Source organism: Haliotis asinina, chromosome 11 (assembly GCF_037392515.1).
Source record: "Haliotis asinina isolate JCU_RB_2024 chromosome 11, JCU_Hal_asi_v2, whole genome shotgun sequence".
NCBI lineage: Eukaryota > Metazoa > Mollusca > Gastropoda > Lepetellida > Haliotidae > Haliotis > Haliotis asinina.
The window spans coordinates 26,106,495-26,130,557 of record NC_090290.1 but is presented as its reverse complement, the minus strand read 5'-3'; the positions used below and the strand labels follow the sequence as shown (position 1 = coordinate 26,130,557).

General features: G+C 39.8%; 1 protein-coding gene across 1 annotated transcript in view; it reads right to left on the bottom strand.

Moving 5' to 3' along the window:
- Nucleotides 1-24,063, bottom strand: part of LOC137255890 (calpain-7-like) — a 49,014-nt gene that overhangs the window by 5,133 nt on the left and 19,818 nt on the right. Inside the window, exons 2-19 of the mRNA XM_067793472.1 lie at nt 22,847-23,047; nt 22,263-22,380; nt 21,300-21,355; nt 19,711-19,827; nt 17,564-17,631; nt 15,356-15,595; nt 14,387-14,473; nt 13,471-13,597; nt 12,985-13,070; nt 12,635-12,728; nt 12,224-12,370; nt 11,801-12,028; nt 11,560-11,704; nt 10,670-10,769; nt 10,113-10,245; nt 9,360-9,435; nt 836-1,047; nt 76-215 (exon numbers count right to left, since the gene is read on the bottom strand). Of these exons, the coding sequence (XP_067649573.1) occupies nt 76-215; nt 836-1,047; nt 9,360-9,435; nt 10,113-10,245; nt 10,670-10,769; nt 11,560-11,704; nt 11,801-12,028; nt 12,224-12,370; nt 12,635-12,728; nt 12,985-13,070; nt 13,471-13,597; nt 14,387-14,473; nt 15,356-15,595; nt 17,564-17,631; nt 19,711-19,827; nt 21,300-21,355; nt 22,263-22,380; nt 22,847-22,978 (2,306 nt within the window). The 5' untranslated portion in view covers nt 22,979-23,047. The remainder of the gene's footprint in view (nt 1-75; nt 216-835; nt 1,048-9,359; nt 9,436-10,112; nt 10,246-10,669; nt 10,770-11,559; nt 11,705-11,800; nt 12,029-12,223; nt 12,371-12,634; nt 12,729-12,984; nt 13,071-13,470; nt 13,598-14,386; nt 14,474-15,355; nt 15,596-17,563; nt 17,632-19,710; nt 19,828-21,299; nt 21,356-22,262; nt 22,381-22,846; nt 23,048-24,063) is intronic.

The window sequence follows — 24,063 nt, the reverse complement described above, 5'->3', positions numbered from 1 at the left end:
TACATCTGAAGCCACACCTTGCTAGAAGTAACATGGAAGAGGGACTGACTGACCAGTAGCCGAGGCACTACTCACTTGGGGCCCAGGAGCTCAATCTGTATACAGTTGTCTGTACTGTTGTTGTCTATGAGGATCTGGTAGATAGGATTGTTCTTGTGTGTGTCCAAGTTGTTGGAACATCCACCAGCAGTGGCCTGAGTCCACTGTCCATTCACCTGCAGTCAGTAACATTCAGTTCAACTGATGAAGGAACCACACATCTGCTCCTTCTCTGGTTTCCTTACATAACAACTATTTTGTTTGTCATTTACGCTATTTTGACTCATAAGTCAGTATATAACTGACTACTCCAGCAGACCTCTGAAGAAACATTAATATTAGACTATATGAGCTATCATGCTACCAATGTTTCTGTGATGCACACATGCCTGCCATAAATTAGTTCCTATGACACTATGTGCAGTATTGTGCTACACATCTAGACAGTGAGTCTACCTAGTTTATGGAGAACATTCTTGATCAGTATATTCATCTACCACACCTGATTCCTACAATGGCGCCACACATCCTTTTCATGTTTTAAATTTATCTATCCAGTCAGCTGAAAGTGAAAAGTATAGAATAGATGGACACAAGTGAATTTTTCCCCTTCCCATTTAAAAGGCATGATGTATCAGTTTAAAAACACCAGGAAATCACAATCCGTGACCTAAAGTCTCAGCATCATACCATTCACCTCACAGCATGTTATTGCAAGTGTTCACAGAAAAGATGTGACATCTGCCCAGGCTTATTTCTAACACCACCATCTAGTTTGATGCCTTCTGCTACCCACCTTCTGGAAGTACTGTGACTTGTAGGGGTCCTTGTACTGCTTGAGAGAAAACTCACATGTTGAGTAGACTCTGAGTGTGTAGTGAATACTGTTGTTCTTCTCATACTGGGACACGACCAGCGTGTAGAGTGATGTCCCCTTGTTCTCCACCAGTTTACACAGGTAGTGCGGGCTGTTAATCCTCACTCCATCCTTGTAAGGAGGAGGGTCATCTGCAATTGCCAACACAAAACACCATGACACTGAAATAGTATACAACAAACAGCATGAATAGGGCCGGGTCAATAACAAGCAGCATGATGTCAACCACTGGATTGAAGAAACCCAGTCTGCATTACCACCATGCATAGTGTAATAAAGCACGCTTGCGTCAGAGTGCTTTAATGATATGTTGTACCATGCCCTGGCAGTGGTCGCTTTGATCTTACCCATGGTCTACCTAATAGTCACACCATGGCTTGAAGGAACCTATGGCAGCGCCTATCTGATTGGCTCATTACAAGTTAGCAAGCCACACCTACAGCTCTCATGTTCATACACCAGGTTCAGCTTAACATGCCTCAATTGAATGTAAACCTGCTAAAAACAAACCTCAACAAAACATAACTTTCTAATTTTGAGGACAGTTTCAGAAAGTAAATGTTTCATATCATCTTCATGTTTTGGACTTGCGAATCTCTGTTTCCCGTTTTTTTACCGCTTCTTCAAATTCATAGTCAAAGACATCAGAATCAAGTTGAAAGCTCCTGGGAGTTGGATTGCTCATGTCTACATCATATCTTTTCATGACCTCAGTAAGTGTACAGTTGAAAGTTCAGGAAACTTTGCACCTTTGTCTGTGTTTGACAACTGAGTCAACCCATCTAACACGGCCAAATTAGTTTCCATAAAATCAGCAGCTTCAGAAAAAATTGTGTCTTCAACTGTCTCATCCCATTCAATCTATTAGTTTCAACTTTGTCCATTATTTGTGACAGTGTAATGTCGTCTATGGTGTCATCCCACTCGTGACTTGACATTGTGATGGTGTGAAACAGAATGATTTGAAATTCAATCTTCCTGTGCAGAGTTTGAAAACACACAATGAGGGTGTGGTATAAAGCAGTTACTCTATCCAATAAAATTCGAGGTTTGTCCAGATAGACGATGGACAAGCCAGTGTTGACTGACAGCTGAACAGGTGAATATGCACCCTCGACATTTTCAGCTGTCAATTTTTTAGTTTTTAGATATGACAACAACTACATAGTTCAGGGCAAAAGTGGGCTCCATTACACTATACATGGTGGCAGTACTTCTTTTCCAAGATGGCCAGGTCAATACTTACTGATAAGAAAACAAACAGAAAAGCAATGGTGTTGATGGCCTTTATTATCAAGCCTTGTTCGGGATTAAGTGGCCCACTGTTCTATTGAACATGTTAAGGCGTATGTTATCACAAAAAAATGATCAACAGTTTGATGATGGTTTACATACAGGTTAAATGTCTTCTCCAAATTAGTTTCAATACATCTGTGATTAGTGTAAACCATATGGGGCAAAATGAACATAGCATTTTCTACTACCAATGTAAGTTTAGATCAGTAATGTAATGTAGATTAGTACATGAGATGTAGTTAGTCATGCAGCATTCCTTGGATGCATTGTGGGAATAAAAACATTATGAACGTTTTCGTGTGTTATTTAATTGTGAGTTAGAGACAAATATGAACATAATGTTTCCACCAGTGATGTTAGGTGAGTGAGGCAACTGTAAACCAAGACACAGAGTGCTATGGAGTAGTTTAACAGCTGATATGCATCATGATGTTAGGTGAGTGAGGCAACTGTAAACCAAGACACAGAGTGCTATGGAGTAGTTTAACAGCTGATATGCATCATGATGTTAGGTGAGTGAGGCAACTGTAAACCAAGACACAGAGTGCTATGGAGTAGTTTAACAGCTGATATGCATCATGATGTTAGGTACCAAGTATACTTTTGGTTACGAGGGGGCAGACTAGAATAGCACAGTGATGCTAATGCGTTGTGACATAATGCAAAATGTAACTTTCTGAGTAAAATTGATATTTTATACTTATCTTGACTCATGGTCATTTGCTTATCTCCTCCCTCTATGCGAAGTTGAACACTTGAAATCCCTTGGAATTCCCTTCTTTTGAAGTTCACGTACAATCAATCTCACCCACAGGAAACCTATTTCCCACCACATCGGTCACATGACCAGCCCTGTTTGTCACTCTTTCCGTAATTCCATAAGCCCAACACTAGAACTGCAGAAAATCCAACGTGTCTGTGTGGGGTGGTAAGGAGGGCTTGACGTCATTAGTGAGGAAAAGCATAAAATATCTATTTTATTCAGAAAATTACATATTCTTCCTTATCCTCACTTATGCTTATTTGCTTCCAGTTCTGACAGAATCGACAGTGGGTCAGACCATAATGGATTCTGTTGGCTGCCATATAAGTATGTCTTGTACTTTCCCCCTTAAGTAACTGTAACGGTATTCATAACTTCTCTTCTTGTGAACCTATCTGACTGGAATGTGATGATATATTGATTAACTAGCATCCTGCTAGTGTCTAATGTAACTTTATGTCAAGACTCGATTCATGACCCTTCACATGTACAAGTATCTTTCTTACAAGTACTGTGTCATAATCACTCACGCTAGCCTGTCCAAGATGTGCGCATTGACTCTTAACCATTTTACTTTGCAGAGCCTCTTGATCTCAACAAGTCACATGATAAGGCATGCAATTTTAGGCATACTAGTTTCTCCCTCCAACTAGCTATCTATAGAAACTCTTTCTACACGATGTCCTCACCATAGGACGATGTCGAAGAGTTGAAAGGTTAGTAGTAGCAGCCTGTGAGATCATGTTGACCCTTGCTTAATTAGGTAGAACGCTACTGTGGAGTTGTTGGCGTGGGCCATCAGTAGTCTGTTCCTAAATGAGGTCGATCAATGTCATACTGCATTGATTCCATGTGGTTGACATACAGCAACGCATCTACATAGAGATGACTTGCAGTTCAACTGTGTCAAATTAGTATAACGTTGTAATGGGCATAGTTGTAGTCTTTCCCTTCTGGCCAAATGCTGCACTGGACTGAGTAGACCAAGAAGACATTGTCACTGTTGCAGTGGTAACGGTGAGAGTAAAACTTGCAGTATCATGGCTTGAATCTTGTCTCAACACTTTTGTGTTTTTCCTTCCCAGAATGTAAAACTTGCATCAGATTCAACTCTGACTTCATCAAATTTTCCGGTAATGTGACACCGCTCTGTGTATGCCATGTTCATTGTTGCAGGAACATTTCAATCAGCTGAATATTCATGAAGACAGTGGGTGACGTAGTACAAACAGGTACATGCTTCGTCTGTAATGATCAGATCAGTAACACTATAAGTTCAACATAAACAGTGCTGTATCTGCTGTAAGAAAACCTCTTTGCCTTGTTAAGATAATCAAATGCCACTGTAGACTGCTATCTCGGTGGTAAATGAAGCCTTTCCAACACTGAAAGGGTTGTTTACATCTGTAGATGACTTCCTGACTCACGTTCGTCAGGAGTGGCCCAGTGAAGTCAGAGCATCGGGCCCATTTAAGGCATTCCGGAACTGGGCCTGTACTATTTTGCACACTGGCATTGAACTGGCCCAGTACAGACAGAGAACTCTGGTTGCCTAAGTGTCCCTTTACAGTTTGACCGGCACTGGCCCGGTTATAAGTTTAATACTGTTTCTACAGTTTAAAACAAGCTGATACCAAACAAAAATAATCTGAAGGGGAAAAACAAAACAAAACAAACATAAAGTTTATCCATATGGGTTTAATTCCTCCTAAATTGAACATATGTTTTTGAATTAGATATGCATAGAGGTTTTGCGTGATTTCAAAACATGGCATATATGATGAATGACAGAATGTTTAAAATTTTCAAAGTGCTCTTGTCTCAGCAAAATTTGTCAGTACTGGGCCAGTACAGCATTGTGGTGTTGTGTTTATGGTAACCATCCGTATGTGGCCCTGTACAGTTTTTCCTGTAACAGATTACTGGCTCTATACTGGTGTACGTTATGCCAGTACCAACGGTACAGGCCAGAACGATGCCAGCACTGTTCCAGTAATGTTAGCTGGGGTCTGTTGTTTCAGCAAATGACCTAGTAGTATCTTGTAGTTGAAGACTAGTTTTGGAGGAAGTAGATGACTTCAACTATTTAGTTGAGATGACATAGATTTTGACAACCACCTCCTCTGGGACTAGGACCTAGTCTCCATATTATCCCGCACCCCTAAGGCTTCTTCTGGCGATTCACCATAACCCTGAATATCAGCAGTAGTTAGCACATTGCTACCAAACGCAATTAGAATCGAATTGCCAGACATGACTTGAGACAGCCTACATAAAAATTCTTAGCATTTTAGCACGTATTTGAATTTCCAAACAAAATTCTTACCAAGTTCACAGTGAACACTGGAAGAACAAATAACCGTGCAAGTAAGACATAATGATACGGAGTAGACGTAGATAGCCATAACCTACACCAGTAGGACATAATGATACGGAGTAGACGTAGATAGCCATAACCTACACCAGTAGGACATAATGATACGGAGTAGACGTAGATAGCCATAACCTACACCAGTAGGACATAATGATACGGAGTAGACGTAGATAGCCATAACCTACACCAGTAGGACATAATGATACGGAGTAGACGTAGATAGCCATAACCAGGGAGCCTATATAGAGAGGGGAGGTGAAACTCCTCGAAAAACCGCTGAACGTATGTCTCGCTTTGTCACATGACCAGTGGAGACAATATGGCGGCAGCTTAGTATTTAAGATTGAGCTCGGTTCATTTTCAACAGCTGATTACATTCGCTGAGTGTTGTGACAACTCGGAACCTACACGTAGAAGGTAAGTCACCTGTTCTGTTACTTCAGTTCTAGTCACATATTTGTAATTAGTGTCAGTATAAGAAAATATATTTGTAGTAAAGTTTCAAGTCGGCATCTTGTAACTCTCTGGCTTCAATTATCGGTACACAGCGAAGATAGATTCAGTTTCGTCAATAAAAGCTTCTTTCACACATTCCTTTATGTTTTAGCAGGGAAATATATCTTTATTTGAAAGGTGTCTGCAAGCAATAGTGATAGTTTTGTGACTTAAAGACATGTTGGGGTTTAATTGGGGTTTGTGAAAAATGTGGCAGATCGCCGATCTGATCTGATGCGCCATTGAAATACTACACGCCGTTGTTTGAAGTGTGTCTAGATATTGCTCAACACCGTCTTTCACATACACCTTTAATTTTTATGAGGGGAATTTACCATCAGGCGAAAGGTGTTTGCAGGTAATAGTGATAGTTTCATAATCTAAAATAAATTGTTAGGACGTACTTGAGGTGTGTGAAACATGTGCCATCTCGCCGATCTGATCCGATCCGCCATTGAAATATTCCACGGCGTTGTTTGAGTGCTTTTGTTTCAGCTTCAAAAACTTCATTCACATACACCTTTAATTTCCATTAGGGGAACATACCATCTAGTGAAAGGTGTTTGGAAGTAATAGTGCTAATTTTATAATTTAAAAAAATCGGTAGGGTGTTTTTGAGGTGTTGAAAAATGTGCCATCTCGCGGTTCTGTTCTGATCCGCCATTGAAATAGTATAACTTTGAGTGTTTCTAGTTATTGCTCCAAAACCTCTTTCACATGCACCTTAAATATTTATGAGGGGAATATACTATGACCCGAAAGGTGTTTGCAGGTAATATTTATAATTTGATAATCTAAACATATTGTTAGGATGTATTTGAGGTGTGTGAAAAACGTGTCATCTCGCTGATCTGTTCTGATCCACCATTGAAATACTACACAGCATTTTTTGAGTGTTTCTAGTTATTGCTCAAAAAACTTCTTTCACACACACCTTTAATTTCTGTTAGGGAAACGTTCCATTTGGTGAGAGGTGTTTGAAAGTAATAGTGATGATTTTATGAATTAAAAAAATAATCGGAAGGGTGTATACATTCACAAGTATTTCATGTGTGTGAAAAATATGACATATCGTTGATCTGATCTGATCACTCATTACTACAAGCCAATGTTTGAATGTGTTTAGTCGTCCTAAAATTCATTTCTTTCAAATACACCTCTAAGTATTGAGGGGAATATTCTATCTGGTGAAAGTGTGAGGTATGACATATCTGATCTGCTCTAATCTGCCATGGATGCCTTTGATGCTTGAATGTTTTAGTTCTGAAACTATTGTTGATATTTGACAAAACTGCAAAGGACTTTTTAACGCTTTGTGATGGTTTTAAACTTTCTGTTTTTTTTAGGTGGGAGTGACTGTGTCAGTATCCATGCAATAGCGCACATGCAGGAAGACATCTGGTCATCTTCATTAACTGCCCTCTTAAAAAAAATAATTTCAACTTTGCCACGACCGTCCATTTGTCCATTATAGACTGAGTGTCTGAAAGAATGAGACTGACTGAATCTACAACTCATTAACATGTGCTTAACTTTCCAAACTGTATTCCTGAAGGAAAAAGAAATAAAAATGTGTTCCTCCCTCATCACATTTTTCTATCAAAAATTAAAAACCAAAGTCTTACTCGTCACTTTTGAAAAGAATGTGCCTGAGAAACATATTTTTATGCAGCCTAAGCATTCCACACAAACAGAAAACCACTGAAACATAATGAGACATTTTAATTGTGTAACAGATAATTTCAAATATATATAATAACAGTGTTTGCAGTTCTTTAGTTTGCCATTTGGCCATCAGGGCTTGCTGCCACTTGCAGTCTTTAAAGTCTGCATACCCATTTTGTTGAAATCAAACCAATAAAAACAAAATAGTCTTCATTGTAGAGAGTTTCACAATCCCTACAAAATCCATTAGTGAAGTGTATGGAGCACAGAGAAGTTTACACAGAGAAGTTATAGACTGCTGACATTCCTATGCGGCACTGAATATATAATACTATGAAGTGAAACTGGAAGTTATCCTAACATGAAGGATCAGGGATAATTCCTGAACATTAATACAAATTATGGGCAAGATGCTAGTTGAAAAGAAATGAGATCTAATTGACAGAAGACCACAAGGGCCTGCAGATAACTGAAACTGTTGGCCTGATACATTAACAACCGACGCTGGGCCTCTGGGCTGGTGATCGTTTCGAACGCTGTATCAAAATTGTCACATAAACAGAGAGTCTTTGAACAAGGCAATGTGTAAACACATTCTCAAGTCCTCTCATTAATCCACACATGCATCATTCGGCGACAGGAAGTGTAACCAGCTTGTTGTGACAACATTCAGGGGAGCCTACTCCAATTTACCGAGTATTACTCCGGGAGATGCCGATAGTTTCCGACAATAAACTGGTTGAAATACTGTTAAGCGCAGCCGATTTGCGCTGAGAACAAACCAAGTCGACGTGTGCAGTGGAGCATGACGAGGCACACGTTAATTAGTACAAATGGTAAGGAAAGCAAGCGAGTGACCAATCCCTGTTATAGAGTATCCCTGCCATAACCTACACCAGTAGGACATAATGATACGGAGTAGACGTAGATAGCCATAACCTACACCAGTAGGACATAATGATACGGAGTAGACGTAGATAGCCATAACCTACACCAGTAGGACATAATGATACGGAGTAGACGTAGATAGCCATAACCTACACCAGTAGGACATAATGATACGGAGTAGACGTAGATAGCCATAACCTACACCAGGAGCATGATTGACTTGATTGACACATGTCATCGGTTCCCAATTACGCAGATCAATCCTCATGTTGTTGATAAGTGATTTGTCTGGTCCAAACTAAATTATTTACAGACTGCTGGAATATATATAGCTGGAATATAGCTGGAATATTGCTGAGTGAGGCGTAAAACTAAACTCACTCACTCACTCACTCCAACTGTCTAATCAGGTGATGGAGGAGACAGTGACAGAGCTGGTCATTTGACCAGTGTGGCGGGAAATGGGGAGGCTTCCTGTGGGTGAGGGTGATCTTGATCGTAGGTCCGCTTCAAAAGAAGGAAACAGTAAGGGATAGTGTTCCAGTATCTTCACATAAAGGGAGGAGATCAGCAAGAAAGCATGAGTCTGAATAAGGAAAACTAAATGTACATTATGGTCAAATATAAAACTGTCAGCACCTTTGACGCTTCACCCAAGCATATTAGGTCAATCTGGACAAATGTCACAATGAGGGTCTGGTACAAAGTAGTTACCCTATCCAATAAAATTTGAGGTTTGTCCAGATAGACGATGGGCAAGCCAGTGTTGACTGACAGCTGAACAGGTGAATATGCACCCTCGACATTTTCAGCTGTCTTTTCCAGTACACACAGTACCCCTTCCTCCAGGGGTACACCCTATGATCCTCATCTACCCACGTACTGTGTCACACTGTGCCCCCAGGGACAGTATATCAACTACTTGTCTGGTGAGTTCAGATAATACACCCAGGATTACTCACAGGGATAGAAGACTCTCTTGCCCCCAGTCTTGTACACCAACACAGTAATGAACTCCTTGTTGTCTGCAAAATCATCCTGGAACCATAGAAACAAATATATGGCCACTGCAACCAGTCTGATAGATATTCATGATATGTCACACGACTTTACCTGTGACCAGCACTTTCCTTATCTGTAATGTGTCACATAACTTGTCTTATCTATATGTCACATTAATTGCCTTATCTGTAACAGGTCACATGACTTGCCTTATCTATCATATGTAACAGAACTTGCTTTATCTATGATATGTCACATGACTTGCCTTATCTATCATATGTAACAGAACTTGCTTTATCTATGATATGTCACATGACTTGCCTTATCTATCATATGTCACATGACTTGCTTTATCTATGATATGTCACATGACTTGCCTTATCTATCATATGTAACAGAACTTGCTTTATCTATGATATGTCACATGACTTGCCTTATCTATCATATGTAACAGAACTTGCTTTATCTATGATATGTCACATGACTTGCCTTATCTATCATATGTAACAGAACTTGCTTTATCTATGATATGTCACATGACCTGCCCTATCTATGATATGCCACATGACTTGCCTTATCTGTGATATGCCACATGACCTGCCCTATCTATGATATGCCACATGACTTGCCTTATCTGTGATATGCCACAAGACCTGCCTTATCTGTGATATGCCACATGACTTGCCTTATCTGTGATATGCCACATGACTTGCCTTATCTGTGATGTGTCTGGTGAGGAGGATCCAAACAGCAGCTGGCTTGCTGGCCTTGACCTCCAGCCGATACTGCGGGTTGTCACTAATATTGTAGCTGTCTTTCTTGGGACCTTCCTTGGCATGCCAGGAACTGTGGGACCAGAAACATATACTTACATACTGTCCATTAAACAATTATTGCTCAGTATGAAATATGACTGATTTATACACTATGTCTTTAGGAATAAAGTGATGACCCAGTGATTACCAACATCTAAGCCACCATAATGGTTTCCAGGAACAATGGTCTCCATACTTCCAAGATGGCAAATGGAGGGAAAGAATGCATTACCAAGCACCCTATTCAAAGGTATTTGTAGGATGTTGAAATGCCATCAGCTATGTGAAATAATGCAGGCCTAATCCAAGTGGTTTTACGCCAAACATGGGGATCTATGAAGCAGATTGCCTGTAACCAATGCTCTAATGATGTCTATTGAAAGAGTGGTTAACAGTCATGACTGACTAGGGTAAGGACCAGTGGCCAGAGAGAGAATTCCGGTTGGTGGACTTACTGGTGTATACATGTGGTGTGTGTGAATAACTCAGGACTCCAGTTGATGTAGAAGACATCATAGAAGGAACACAGGGAGTCATAGTCGATCCAGAACACACCTGGAAACACAAAGATTACATCAGCATATGTATCACAGTTAACAATGTAAATGTATATCCATTCACCTCACACACCATCATTCATCTCACACACCATCATTCATCTCACACACCATCATTCATCTCACACACCATCATTCATCTCACACACCATCATTCATCTCACACACCATCATTCATCTCACACACCATCATTCATCTCACACACCATCATTCACCTCACACACCATCATTCATCTCACACACCATCATTCACCTCACACACCATCATTCACCTCACACACCATCATTCACCTCACACACCACCATTCACCTCACACACCACCATTCGCCTCACACACCATCATTCGCCTCAAACACCATCAGATCCGTGAAGGTCCCGGGGTAGAATAGGCCCTCAGCAACCCATGCTTGCCATAAAAGGCGACTATGCTTGTCATAAGAGGCGACTAAAGGGATCGGGTCTTCAGGCTCGCTGACTTCCTTGACACGTCATCGGTTCCCAATTGCGCAGATCGATCCTCATGTTGTTGATCACTGGATTGTCTGGTCCAGACTCGATTATTTACAGACCGCCGCCATATAGCTTGAATATGGCTGAGTGGGAGGTAAAACTAAACTCACGCACTCACTCACTCACCATCATTCACCTCACACACCACACACCATCATTCATCTCACACACCAGCATTCACCTCACACACCAGCATTCAACTCACACACCACCACACATGCAATCTTCCATCACACACAAGATTTTTCATCTTACATGCTATTTCATCAAACATACCATTGTCAAATGTCTGAGCACTTTTGGGGTCATAGTTCAAGGCCTTCTGTAGATCAGGTGTCCAGTGTGTTGTATCATTTTCAGAAAAATTTCCTTTCCAGCGTAAATGATTCCATGGATTCTTCAATAAGAACAGCCGCTGACCCTAGGAAGTGAAATAATGACCAAGTCAACAGAAACAGAACAATTTCTACCTAGTCATGACATGTTTTATATGCCCTTCAAAATGTTCATTACTGACCTTGACCTCCCTGATATCCAACATGGCGTAGGCATGTGTTGGCACTAGTCCGGCTCTGTCAGCATGAGCTTCAGACATCTCTCCAGTTGCCACAGTTATCAGACAGTGTCCCTTGTGGAAGCGTTCCAGTAGTCTCTTGAACTCACGGTCCTTGTCAAACTCCTGACTGCCTGGCCTGATAGCCACTCTCTCTGGGATCCATCCCGTCAAGGCATGTAAGTCAATGTTCTGAAACAGCAAGCAAATAACAAATTATACCTACAATTAATCAACATGAATCAAGCATGTTGAAAGTCAAACGCACAACATCTTAACAATTTATTATATGCGATATCTATGTTTTGAAAATGTTCGTAATACATCATTTCATTCAATTGATGAATTGCCTTTATGGATAACTTGGAGACATCTACTCCTACATACCGAGTTGGATCCTGGGAAGTCATATCCGCCCATAACCTTCATGTAGGCCTTCTCCAGCAGGGACACCCACAGCTCATTCCGATTGGTTGAGAAGGAGCACAGAAGCTCACCATGTTTACTAATGGGGAAGTAGTCGTCAAGAATAACCTGCACAGAAGATATGGTACAACTGCTCATAAGTCTACAGGCGACAGATGGTACAAGATTATAACAGACAGACAGCAGAAGACAAAGGGAGACAAGCATGTGGAACATGTGTATAGGGTCAACAGGAGGCAGGGGGTGATATCAGCATCATATTGTTATATTCAAACAATTGATTTGAATTAATTACTCCTTAGTTAACTGCACAAGCACTTTTATATACAAAATGTCCCGGATTCTAGATGAAGTGATTGTATCAGCACCTACCTTCCGATGCACACCGTTAATGTTGAGTTTAACCATGTACTTCCCACACGGGTTGTATACGGGCTCTCCCTGGCGGTTCTGGGGGTAAATGATGCTGCAATGGATAATGAATATATCTGTTTTGCAGTGAAATACAAAGAGCAACAGTACATTCAGGTTAGGACACTAGAATTAAACTGATAAACTATATCAGCTCAATATCAATATCGGGGAATAAGGTACCCAAGTTGTATATCTCAACCACTCAGTGGGCACTCTGTGGAAACAACTGAGCGCTGGAGCTGGTTAGCAGTGGGACGCTGAGCTGGAGGTGCCATGGTGTGAGTAGCCTCTCATGCTGCTGCACTCACCTGGTGATCAGCTTCTTCTTGAACCTCCGTTCATACTGGGCACTGATGGCCACAGAGGCCACAAAACTGCAGTCAGATACTATGGTCTGAAACACAAGACAAAATCTCTCACACTTTTCCAATGAATCACACCTTGCACAATGCACAAGATGAATGCAGTTTTTTCAAATATTATTCATATGATGACAGAACAAACATTCTGAAATCATATTTCAGCTTTTCTGAAATACCACTAACAGACTGCTGAAACTACAGATACACTCACTCACTGATATATAGTCCAAACAAGTCTATATCCACAATGCTCACCTGTCTGATATACAGGAAACACTTTTCACCTGTCTGAAGTACAGGTAAACTCACTATCCTATGTCCAGTTATTATAGTCCTTAAAACTTCTCATCTGTCTATCTAACATACAAGTAAAATATCACACCTGTCTGGCTACAGGTAATGGTTCCCCCTTCCTGACATAACTTTCCTCACCTGCCTGATGCTAAATGGAGAAACGGCCAGGATCATCTTTGGATCTTCACAGAAATCTTCAGCTCGACCCCATTTCCCAAACTGTGACCTCTGTTTGGGGGACATGGCCAGTTTCCCATCCTTATCACTAGAACAGCATGTAGAACATTACATCTTATCCTTATCACCTGAACAGCACATAGAACATTACATCTTATCCTTATCACTAGAACAGCATATAGAACATTACATCTTATCCTTATCACTAGAACAGCATATACAGGATTACATCTTATCCTTATCACTAGAACAGCATACAGAGCATTACATCTTATCCTTATCACTAGAAAAACATATAGAGTGTTTCTTCCCATCACTTATCACTAGAATCACTACAACAGCATATACAGCTTTACATCTTATCTTTATCACTTGGAACAGCATATAGAGCATTATTTCCCATCTTTATCACCATCAACACAAAAAGATCTGGGCTAGAATTGATCCTCAGTAACCTATGCCTGTCATAAGAAGCAACCATAAGGATTGGGTGGTCAGACTCAGTGACATTATTTGACACATGGCATTGTATCCTAATTCGAAGATCAAGGTTCATGTAGTTGATCACTGGTTTATCTGATACAGAATCAATTATTTACAGACTGCCGTCATAAAGCTGGAATATTTGCTGAGGCCCTGAGTTGCTGATAGTGTAGGGCCAAGAAAACCCATTCTTTGTTAGCAAGTCTCAAACCTCACAACATGCACACTTCCAGGGAATTAAGAGACATGTTAGTCAGTTAGTCATTTCCATGAGTGAATATTGTTCATATCTAGAACAAAGCATGACATGAAGTGTAAGAGCTGATACAAAGTCTGTTCAAACATATGAAGTTTCTCCTCCCTCCTCATCCACCTCCCAGTCAGACCTACTCACGTGAAAGGCACTGGGAAGGCAAACCTCTCCTTCAGATCAACAGACAGAAATGGGACATACTCTCGACCATTGATATTTGAGGTGCTTCTGAAAATGCAGAAATATAATTGCATGTCAAAGAAACTAATTTGTCCAGTGAACATCTCTTTACTAATGTCAGTCCAATTACTGGTGTTCATAACTAAGTACCACCAAATTGTATTCCACTGTCAATTCAAATGAAATAATAACACACTGTAGCTCACCTGCATATATAATCAACAGTTGGAAAGTAAATGAAGAAAGTTGATATTCATATAGTTTCAGCAATAACCCGTGCAATGGAAAACAACACATAAATGTAATGATCTCAACAGAAAACTTAAATAAAGACCACTGTGAAAACAAGGCTAAATAAATCACAAAAGTATTGCAGACAAGCATCCATAACAGGTTTTTCAGAATACTGAGAATCTGATTCAAACCACTTGAAAATATTCAGATGCAACAATTTCTAGAGACCAAGGTCAAATGGTTAATGTGAGAAAGGTCAAACAATAAATGTTCCAAAAGCGGATCATGTGTTGCTAAACCTACTACAAACAGATACACTAAATTCCAAAAACATGGATCTACAGAGGATATAATAAAAACTATAAAATGGCATCCATGACAGCCATATTTAAACTCATTCTCTTGAACAAATACGGGTGCTATCATTTTTGGAAAGCAGCATGCAAAGTGTCGGGTCAGTAGCCAGTAGTTTCTAAAGGAAATAATATTACCAGCCTCACATAGTGTTCCACTTGCAGTTGATATAACCTAATGACTATACACATGTGAAAAGCTCTTATGATATGTAACAATTGGATTCTGCAGAGATAAATCAAAATCATTGAGGAGTAGTATGTTATATCATTAGATGACAAATGACATACAAAAACTAATGTTTACTAATAACTAACTAAAAGACAATGTATTAATATTTACCTAATTACTGCTATTTCTTCTTTGGTGTAAGAAGTGGCACCAACATTGGTTGGCCCTGAGGATGACGGAGGGGGTCCCGGCATCCCCTGGGGTTGTGGACGGGGCCGAGGTTTATCATCATCCTCTGAAAAGGCTCCAAAACCAAGAGGAGGCATAACTCTCCCTGACTGGTTTGGGATTTGTTTTCCCTGGTTATTATCAGGACTGGCAATTTTGAGTTTCTTTTTCAAATTTTCAGCTCTGTCAAAATAAAATAACAACCCTATGTTTCTAGTGCATCAATAAGCAACAATAATGAATTTGACAAAGACATTGCTTCTGGTCAAACCTGAATCTTGATTCAGTTTGGCCAGAAACTCTATATGCCATCTAGCCTAGTATTCTGTACAACAACACATCAGTAAAGAAACATTACTGTGAACCTACAATCAGGTGATCTAGAAGGTTTCTCTAGGAACTGAACCTTCAGTATAACAGTACTAACAACAAAACCCATTGGTGTAGTAAATATTATAGGGGTAACACTATTTTTCAGTGCATTATCATTTGCAGAAACCTGAGGTCTTTCATTAACTGCCTGACACAGGATGGCAGTTGAAAAGACGAAGGGCTTCTGCAAATGATAATGCATTGAAAAACAGCATTACCATTATTATAGTTAAAATGGACAGAATATTAATGGAATAAGTATAAAACGACATCAGATTTGAAGCAGTTACTGTCACAACAAACGACAGAGGTCACTGAAATACTTTTTACAAATGTAAACATATCATTGAACAACACAGATGACGTCACTACTGAGAGTGACGACATTCGACCTTGACCTTTGTCCATACTACCAGCCACCATTGTTTTCAACCACATTATAATTCCAGTCGATGTTTTCATTGCTGTGTGTTGTAGTTTATGGTACAATTGTTACGGTTGGCACAGACATGAAAGTACGTAATGGCAAATATACATGTCATGAATGTGAGCCAGAAATATCGCCAATAATGAATCCAAATTCATATGAGAAGTAGGTGACTGAACATCATCTGCTGAGCTACTTATGACATCACATAACAATGGTCTTGATAATGGACCATCATCAGGTATTTTGCAGGCATTATCAAGTTACAGTGGTCCACTCATTTCTGATAACGTGCATGCGCTGTAATGATAATTTCAGCTATAAAACATATTGGATAACATGGGAAATGACAGTACATCATACAAGTCTGGGTTGGTCACATATATCTGTGATATTATGCAGGTGTAACTGTACATGAAAGTTCTACAAGTGTTGTGACTAAATTTGGGTGGCAGTGGTTACTAATGGTGGTGACAGTGATGATTGACGAGGGTGACAGTGGTGACTGGTGACTAGTGAGGGTGACAGTGGTGACACATGTGGTTGGCAGTGGTGACTGGTGACTAATGAGGGTGACAGTGGTGACGTGTGGGTGACAGTTGTTACTATTGCGTATGACCGTGGTGACTAACGTGGGTGATGGTGGTGACTAATGACGGTGGCAGTGGTGACACATGTGGATGACAGTGGTGACTAATGAGGGTGACAGTGATCACTCATGAAGTTGAAAGTGATGACTGTGACAGTGATGACTAATGAGGGCAACAGTGGTGATTACAGAGAGAGGCAATGGTGACTGTGACATTGATGACTAGTGTGGGAGGGTGAAAGTGATGACTGTGACATTGATGACTAACAGGGGTGGCAGTGGTGACACATGTGGATTACAGTGGTTGTCATGTAGATGACAGTAGTGACTAATGAGGGTGAGAGTGATGACATCATGAGGAAGACAATGATGATTTATGAAGATGACAGTGATGGCTACTGTGGGAGACAGTGATGGTTGTGACAGTGATGATTAATGTGGGTGGCAGTGGTGACTAATGAGGTGACAGTGGTGATGAGTGTGGGTGACGAGTGTGGGTGACAGTGGTGACATGTGGAGGACAGTGGTGGTTAAGGAAGGTGACAGTGATGATTAATCATGGTGACAATGGTGACACATCTGGAAGAAAATGGTGACTAATGAAGAAGACAGTGATGACTAATGAGAGTGACAGTGGTGACACATGTGGCTGATAATCGTGACTAATGAGGATGGCAGTGGTGACAAATGAGGGTGACAGTGATGACTATTGAGAGTAACAGTGGTGACTGTGCTGACCAATGAGGGTGGTAGTTTACATTACCTGTCAAGAGCCTGTGTTGCCATCTTGGTGACTTTCGCTTGCAGGCTGGAATCTGTTGCATCATTTCTCTGTAAAAGGGAAAATATACATCTTTACATTTGGATATTTTCCTGCACTGAAAAGAAATAGTACACATATAAAACTAAAGTTTAGAGGGTGGATATTTTTTTTATATTTGTACACTTATCCTGCATTACTCCTCAATGCATTTACTGCTTTAATATGACAAGATGAAGCTGTGTGATGAAAACATCAAAAAGAAGTTGTTTCAACATACTGCCATTGCACTGCATCGAACTGCATCCAATGCAGGTGATCTGAACTGGCCTTCTGGTCCACTTGGCGGAAAGAACACAGCAAAGCTTGCAACTCTGGAATCTTGGCTACCAAATACGCCATAATGGTACTAACCCTGAGTTTGTGATTATGCAGAAACAGAAGAAATTCAGTCAAGAATTGAGGTAATGCAGTAACATTTTCTTGATGTTTGTCCTTGCAAATATGTTCATATTTTCCAAAAAGATGTGATGTTAGTTCAGGGGGTAGACATCTGTTCAGGGTGAGATTGTTAACGGTGGACTATCAGTGACAGTCGATAGCCCCAACGGAAGATGGTCCCCTAATAAACACCAGTTCTTCCAATATTGGCCCAGCCTCCTACCAACTGGTGTGTGTGTGACTGGAACTTCATTGCTTGCCCTCCAGTATGTCTCGATGCAGGAACTCCTGTCTCCGCGGGGCTGGTAATTTCCAGATTGTCTACCTCCTTCCTGGCCTCTACCCTGTAAGGACTGGCTGGGGCTTGAGAGATGAGAAAGACACAGGAGTGTGTGTTGGAAACTTCACCATTAAAACCGGAGGCAGCAGACCAAGGCTGACATCATTTAAAGGCTACCATAGTAGACATCATTTAAATTCAGAGTCCCATTCTGAAAGAGACCAATATCCCAGGAGTCATGTTGACGTGATTTCAACTAACACTACCGTCAGATGATCACTCATATGCTCAACCTGCCACTGTTGAAACGGCATCACAGTGCAGATATTGTCCTGACTAACTGCCCACAAAGAGGAAGCCAGTGCTGACAGTGTCTCAACATTGGCTCAACAAGTGTCTGGCATATGAAGCGTTGCAGGTTTAGATGAACCTGTCACACAGTAGAAGTACTCATCAAGCATATGAGGCAAAGTTGGAATGCATTCAGGGTGCAGTAAGACGTTCTAGAATTCAGTTCAAATTTCCAGGAATCTCAAGAAATTGTCATTCCCACGGCATTCTGGCTCATTCGGCCTCAAGTGTGAAGGAGGTATTAGCTGGAACAACTTCTCTTCAATGTTTCAATCACTCATCCTTGTCTTGTCAAAAGAAAGCAGTACATGCATTAAGGAGTAATGTAGAATAAGGTAAAAAGTATAGCTTACCTAAATAATTGATTAATATTTATCAGAAAAAGCTGTCTGTCTCTAGTAAAATTTTAAGCTGCACTTGGAGGTGTTCAAGCTACAGAACAGTAACATGTATATGATATGACTCGAGTCTAAGGCAATGGACTTATAAACTTATAAGGCATATAAACCTCAGATGTCATATTTGCGTCACGTTGGAGGTTATTTTATTCTCAAGTACACCTCCATTCAGGATCATTTGTTGTCTTTTCCTTCAATTCGGGGTCGCCGTCATGTTTACATTTTCAAACAAAAACTCAGGATTGTGTTATATCCTTTACAGATTATTCAAGTTCCAGACAGCTTATTCTTAGGTTAGTCTTACCTACTCTCATTTCTAAAAAAAAAGTCGAAAAATATAAATTAAAACATTTGTGTCATTATGGACAATAGATTGTTTGTACTGTTTACTTTTGAATACGCTCGCAACTATGAGTACATGAGCAGCCATAACAAAGTTATTGTACTTAGTCTTTCAATATCAATAGATGGCATTTTGAATTTGATTTAGTTTTCATGTACACAAAGTGATCATAGATATCACTTATTACACATCAACACAAAACTGGTTTCCAGCAGAGACAAGCTGTATTAAATCAATAAATGCTTCTTAATTCTTAATTAATTCTACATTAATTAAATCCAAACAGAAAGGAGATAAACTAGTTACATATATGATTCTGTGATGTTGCAATACCTACTATTTTGATAAACATTTCCACAGCCTCTGAGTACAGTTCAACAGCATCTTCTTTGTTGTCGTTCTCATCCTCATCAAACGCCTGATGAAGGAGGAACTGGGCTCGCTCCAGGTCTTGCTGCAAGTCATAGTGAACTACAGTATACTGACCAAGCTCACAGAATGAAGAAAAGGAACAGCTGGCAAACAGTAAAGCATCTTTGTGACAGGGATCACTGGCCTTTGATGGGGGACAACAGATCAAACTTAACTCCAAATTCAACAACTTAATACAATGCTAAATCTGGTCACATATTCATTGACTTGGACTGTATACAGTTCAGTATTTGTGGTCACTAGAATCAAATATTTACTGAGTGAGAGTGAGTTGGGTTCTGCACCACTCTATTCCAACAATATTCCAACAATATCATTGTGGGGGACATCAGAAATGGGCTTCACACATTTTGCCCATTTGGGGAATTGAATCTGGGCCTTCAGCGTTCGTTGTACAGGTATGTCTGATTGTGGGTTTGAATCCCAATTGACCAGGATAATGTCCGCACTATCCCAGATAGCATTCATAGATGGCCCAATGTTGGCAGATGTTGGCCCAACATTGCCAAACATTGGGCCAATATGCTGTCTGGAATATCTATGCACAGGGGTTTCACGAAGGTAGTAAACATCCCAATCCAGCATCACATCAGACTTTCCTCCATACTAAGCTGCCCTCCAACAGTGACTTTATTTTCTTCACCGCTTAAAACCTTCTGTGTTGACAAAACCACAAAGGGTGCTTCTTATCACACCTTTATATAAACTGTGTTGACCTACAATTTTTTAGGTTGGTATGGGGGTCTGTCTGCTCACAACAAAAACAAACTTTTGTAAATTGTTAATTCTGCCAACAAAATTACTGGAGTGTCTTTCGAGTATATTTCCTTTATTTATGAGCATCAGACTGTCAAAAAGGCAACTGAATTGATTGTACCCATATTTTATCGCACCATTTTGAACTACTTCTATCTGGACGCTGCTTTCGATTACCTTAACTTAAAACAGAGATCGACAATCCTTCATACTATCTAGTATTTGTATTCTTACTTCATCAAATGTTTTGGAATAGACATTATGCATGTGACAAATAATTTAGGATCTATACCTTTGTATTAATTATCCTCAGCATTCATTTGTGCTTTTGATTATTGCGTATAATTTTTGTTGATTTTGTATATATTCATTATGAAGCCATTTTGGATACAAAAAGATTTTCCTCTGGAATAATAAAGTTACTTCTTATTCTATCTTATCTTATCTTATCCAGTGACAGACCTAAAACACTGTTCCAACCAGACCAGACTCACACAGTCACTCACTCACACTCTCACTCATACACAATCTGACATCAGCTGGCCAATATATGTTGGTAATCCATCCTTTGAAAGTATAATTCAAAGTTTCTAGGTTTTAGAAGGAAACAATGTATCAAAACATTTATGTATGATTCCAGATGACTTCGTTTGTTAATAGGTTTAATATACCATGTTTGAAACCTGACAAAGAATGATGCAGTGGGTCTGTCTGAAGTGACCACTGTCATGACTGTACCTGTCGTTGACTTCGGCCAAGGGGCTGTGTTTTCTGGGTGGGTGTCTGACTGGCCACTGAAATGAACACACAGCAATAATCGTACATGTTTTTCAGTACTCCAGAATGGATGTGTGTTCCTCTCACATGGACACTTGACAATCCTGAAGTGTCTGTATGTATTTGGAATTGAATGTGATCTGTGTGTATGTACAGTTTGTGACATATTGTCCCTTAAAGAATGTGAAATGCTACAAATTGTCCAACACTACTTCTGTAAGAACATCTAAGGCTTTAATAAGAACATGCCAAAAGAAACTGTAAGAGATACAGTCTGTAAGGATAACAGCCCAACAAGGATATATAGATCAACAAAGCGTTGTATTCTTTTGCAGACTTGCTTACACAGCTTTAACAAACATAATCTCGCCTTGTTCAATAACACCTTAGAGAATCACTGAAATACAATAACAAGTAATGAAATCATCTCTTTTTAACATGTTGCAGCCAGTCTGCTTAGTGAAATCTGTAACTATATTTGTGATGCTAAGTTTACGAAAAAAAATGTTAGTTGCAACTAGTCAAAGATAAGGTAACTACACATGATCAAAGCAGCACAGCCCTCTCAATAATTAGTTCCTCAGTCTGTAGTTGGCAGAGCATACTCTGGCATTGAGCATAAATACCTAAAGTTCTTTCACAAAGCAATATTATTGTAGAATGTAAGTACAAATAGTTAGAATTATTTCATTTTATGGAAGAAATAAAGACCATCTTTTTATCAATCTCTCTTCCTCAACAACTCTGCAGCTGAACTCTCCACCTCAACATGTATGTATCTATAGTGGAAATACTGCCAAATACTAATCCAAATGTGTGAACTGCCCATACAATGGGAGGATTCTCATCAGAACTATCTGGCTTGCGTGAAAATAAGCCATAACTAGTTTGCGAATATGGCATAAGCTTTGTATTTGTACTCACATGACTGTTTGAGCACTTCAGCTCGCAGCATGTACTCATTAGCCTTGTCAAGTATGACTTGGTTACGAGAGCTGTCTGAACCCGCTAGGGCTGCAGACAGAAGAGCCTGGGCCGCTTCCTGCAACACAAGCATTGAAGTCTTCATTTAATGTATCTTCTTCATCTTACAGTATCAAAACATCCCCACAGATTCTAGTGTACACAACAAATGCAAAACTGTTATCAGATACATTGTATTATAACTGAAATTATTATAATCAAGAGAATAAGGACTATTTTCTCCTTTCAAACTGCTGTCTATAACTTGTGTAAAGAAAACAACAAATCAGTCATGAATGACTCTGGGAAATACTGCCTTAGGTCACAGCGATAGAGTGTTCACAGCATGTGTGTCCATCAACTGATTTGATTCCCTGGTTTATACAAATGCTTATATAGCCTCTAAATGTTTTGTTGTAAGTTTCAAATAACAATTAGAACATTTAATAAAAATGCTCCTCATTTTGTCATGTCTATAACAATTTCTGAGGGCTTAACACATTAACGTGTCTTAACTGCTAGCTGTGGATATCGTACAAACTTACTGTATAATAAAACTTAGCTGTCTCATAGTTGGCAGCTTGGTCAAACTGTACAGCCTGATGTGCATATATTCCTGCATCCCGCTCCAACACAGTAGGGTCAACACCATGGTAACCTGATGTTGGGTCTCCCATAACTCCCCGGTCAAAGTGATGGCTCCTCCTTATTCTAGGAAACAGTCGATACTAACTGACCCATCTCATCTGCAAATATAGACATACACTGTACTGGTCAACCATGAATGAGCTCACCAACTTCAATAGTTTCAGGCTTGGTCTAAATGTTCAGAGACAATGACGAACACAAACAAGAGTCATCAGAAGATGACAGATCCCCCCGGTCCCCACATATCTGAAAGGAAAAATCATCTGACAGTTATTTGATGTTTTCTTAGATTTAGTTTGAATCGTTTCCATGGAAGTCATGAAAAATATAAATGTCATATATCTGCAAACAGCAAAAGGTCACTTCAACATCTATCCCATATATCTGCCACGATGTGTTGAAAGATATGAAATGGTTTTCGAGTTGTGCTCCAGGAAATGAAGCCCATCCCTCCATCTTGAAACAAAGTCCAAAACATTTCCATGGAACCTGAGAAAATAATACATCACAAAAACCTGTAAATACCGAAAGGCACCACTTTGGGGTTTGCTACACATATCTGCCAAGTTTTGCTGACAGAAATTAGTAAGTTTTTGAATTCTGCTCCGGAAACGAAGCCCATCCCTCCATTTTGAGACAAAGTCCAAAACGTTTCCATGGAAACCAAAAAGATAATAAATCACAAAAACCTGTAAATACCAAAAGGCACCACTTTAGGTTCTGATTCATATACCACGTTTTACAGAAAAATATTGAATGGTTTTTGGAAACAAACTCCATCCCTCCATTTTGAGACTAAGTCCAAAACATTTCCATGGAAACCGAGAAAATAATAAATCACAAAAACTTGTAAAGAGAAAACAGCACCACTTTGGGATCTGCCACACATATCTACCAAGTTTTGCTGACAGATATTAAGAAGTTTTCGAGTTATGCTCTGGAAATGAAACACACCTGTCACTTTTGAGGCAAAGTCTGAAACGTTTCCATGGAAACCGAGAAAATAATAAATCACAAAAACCTGTAAATAGCAAAAGGCACCACTTTAGGTTCTGACTGATATATCTGCCAAGTTTTACAGAAAAATATTGAACGGTTTTTGAGTTCTGCTCCG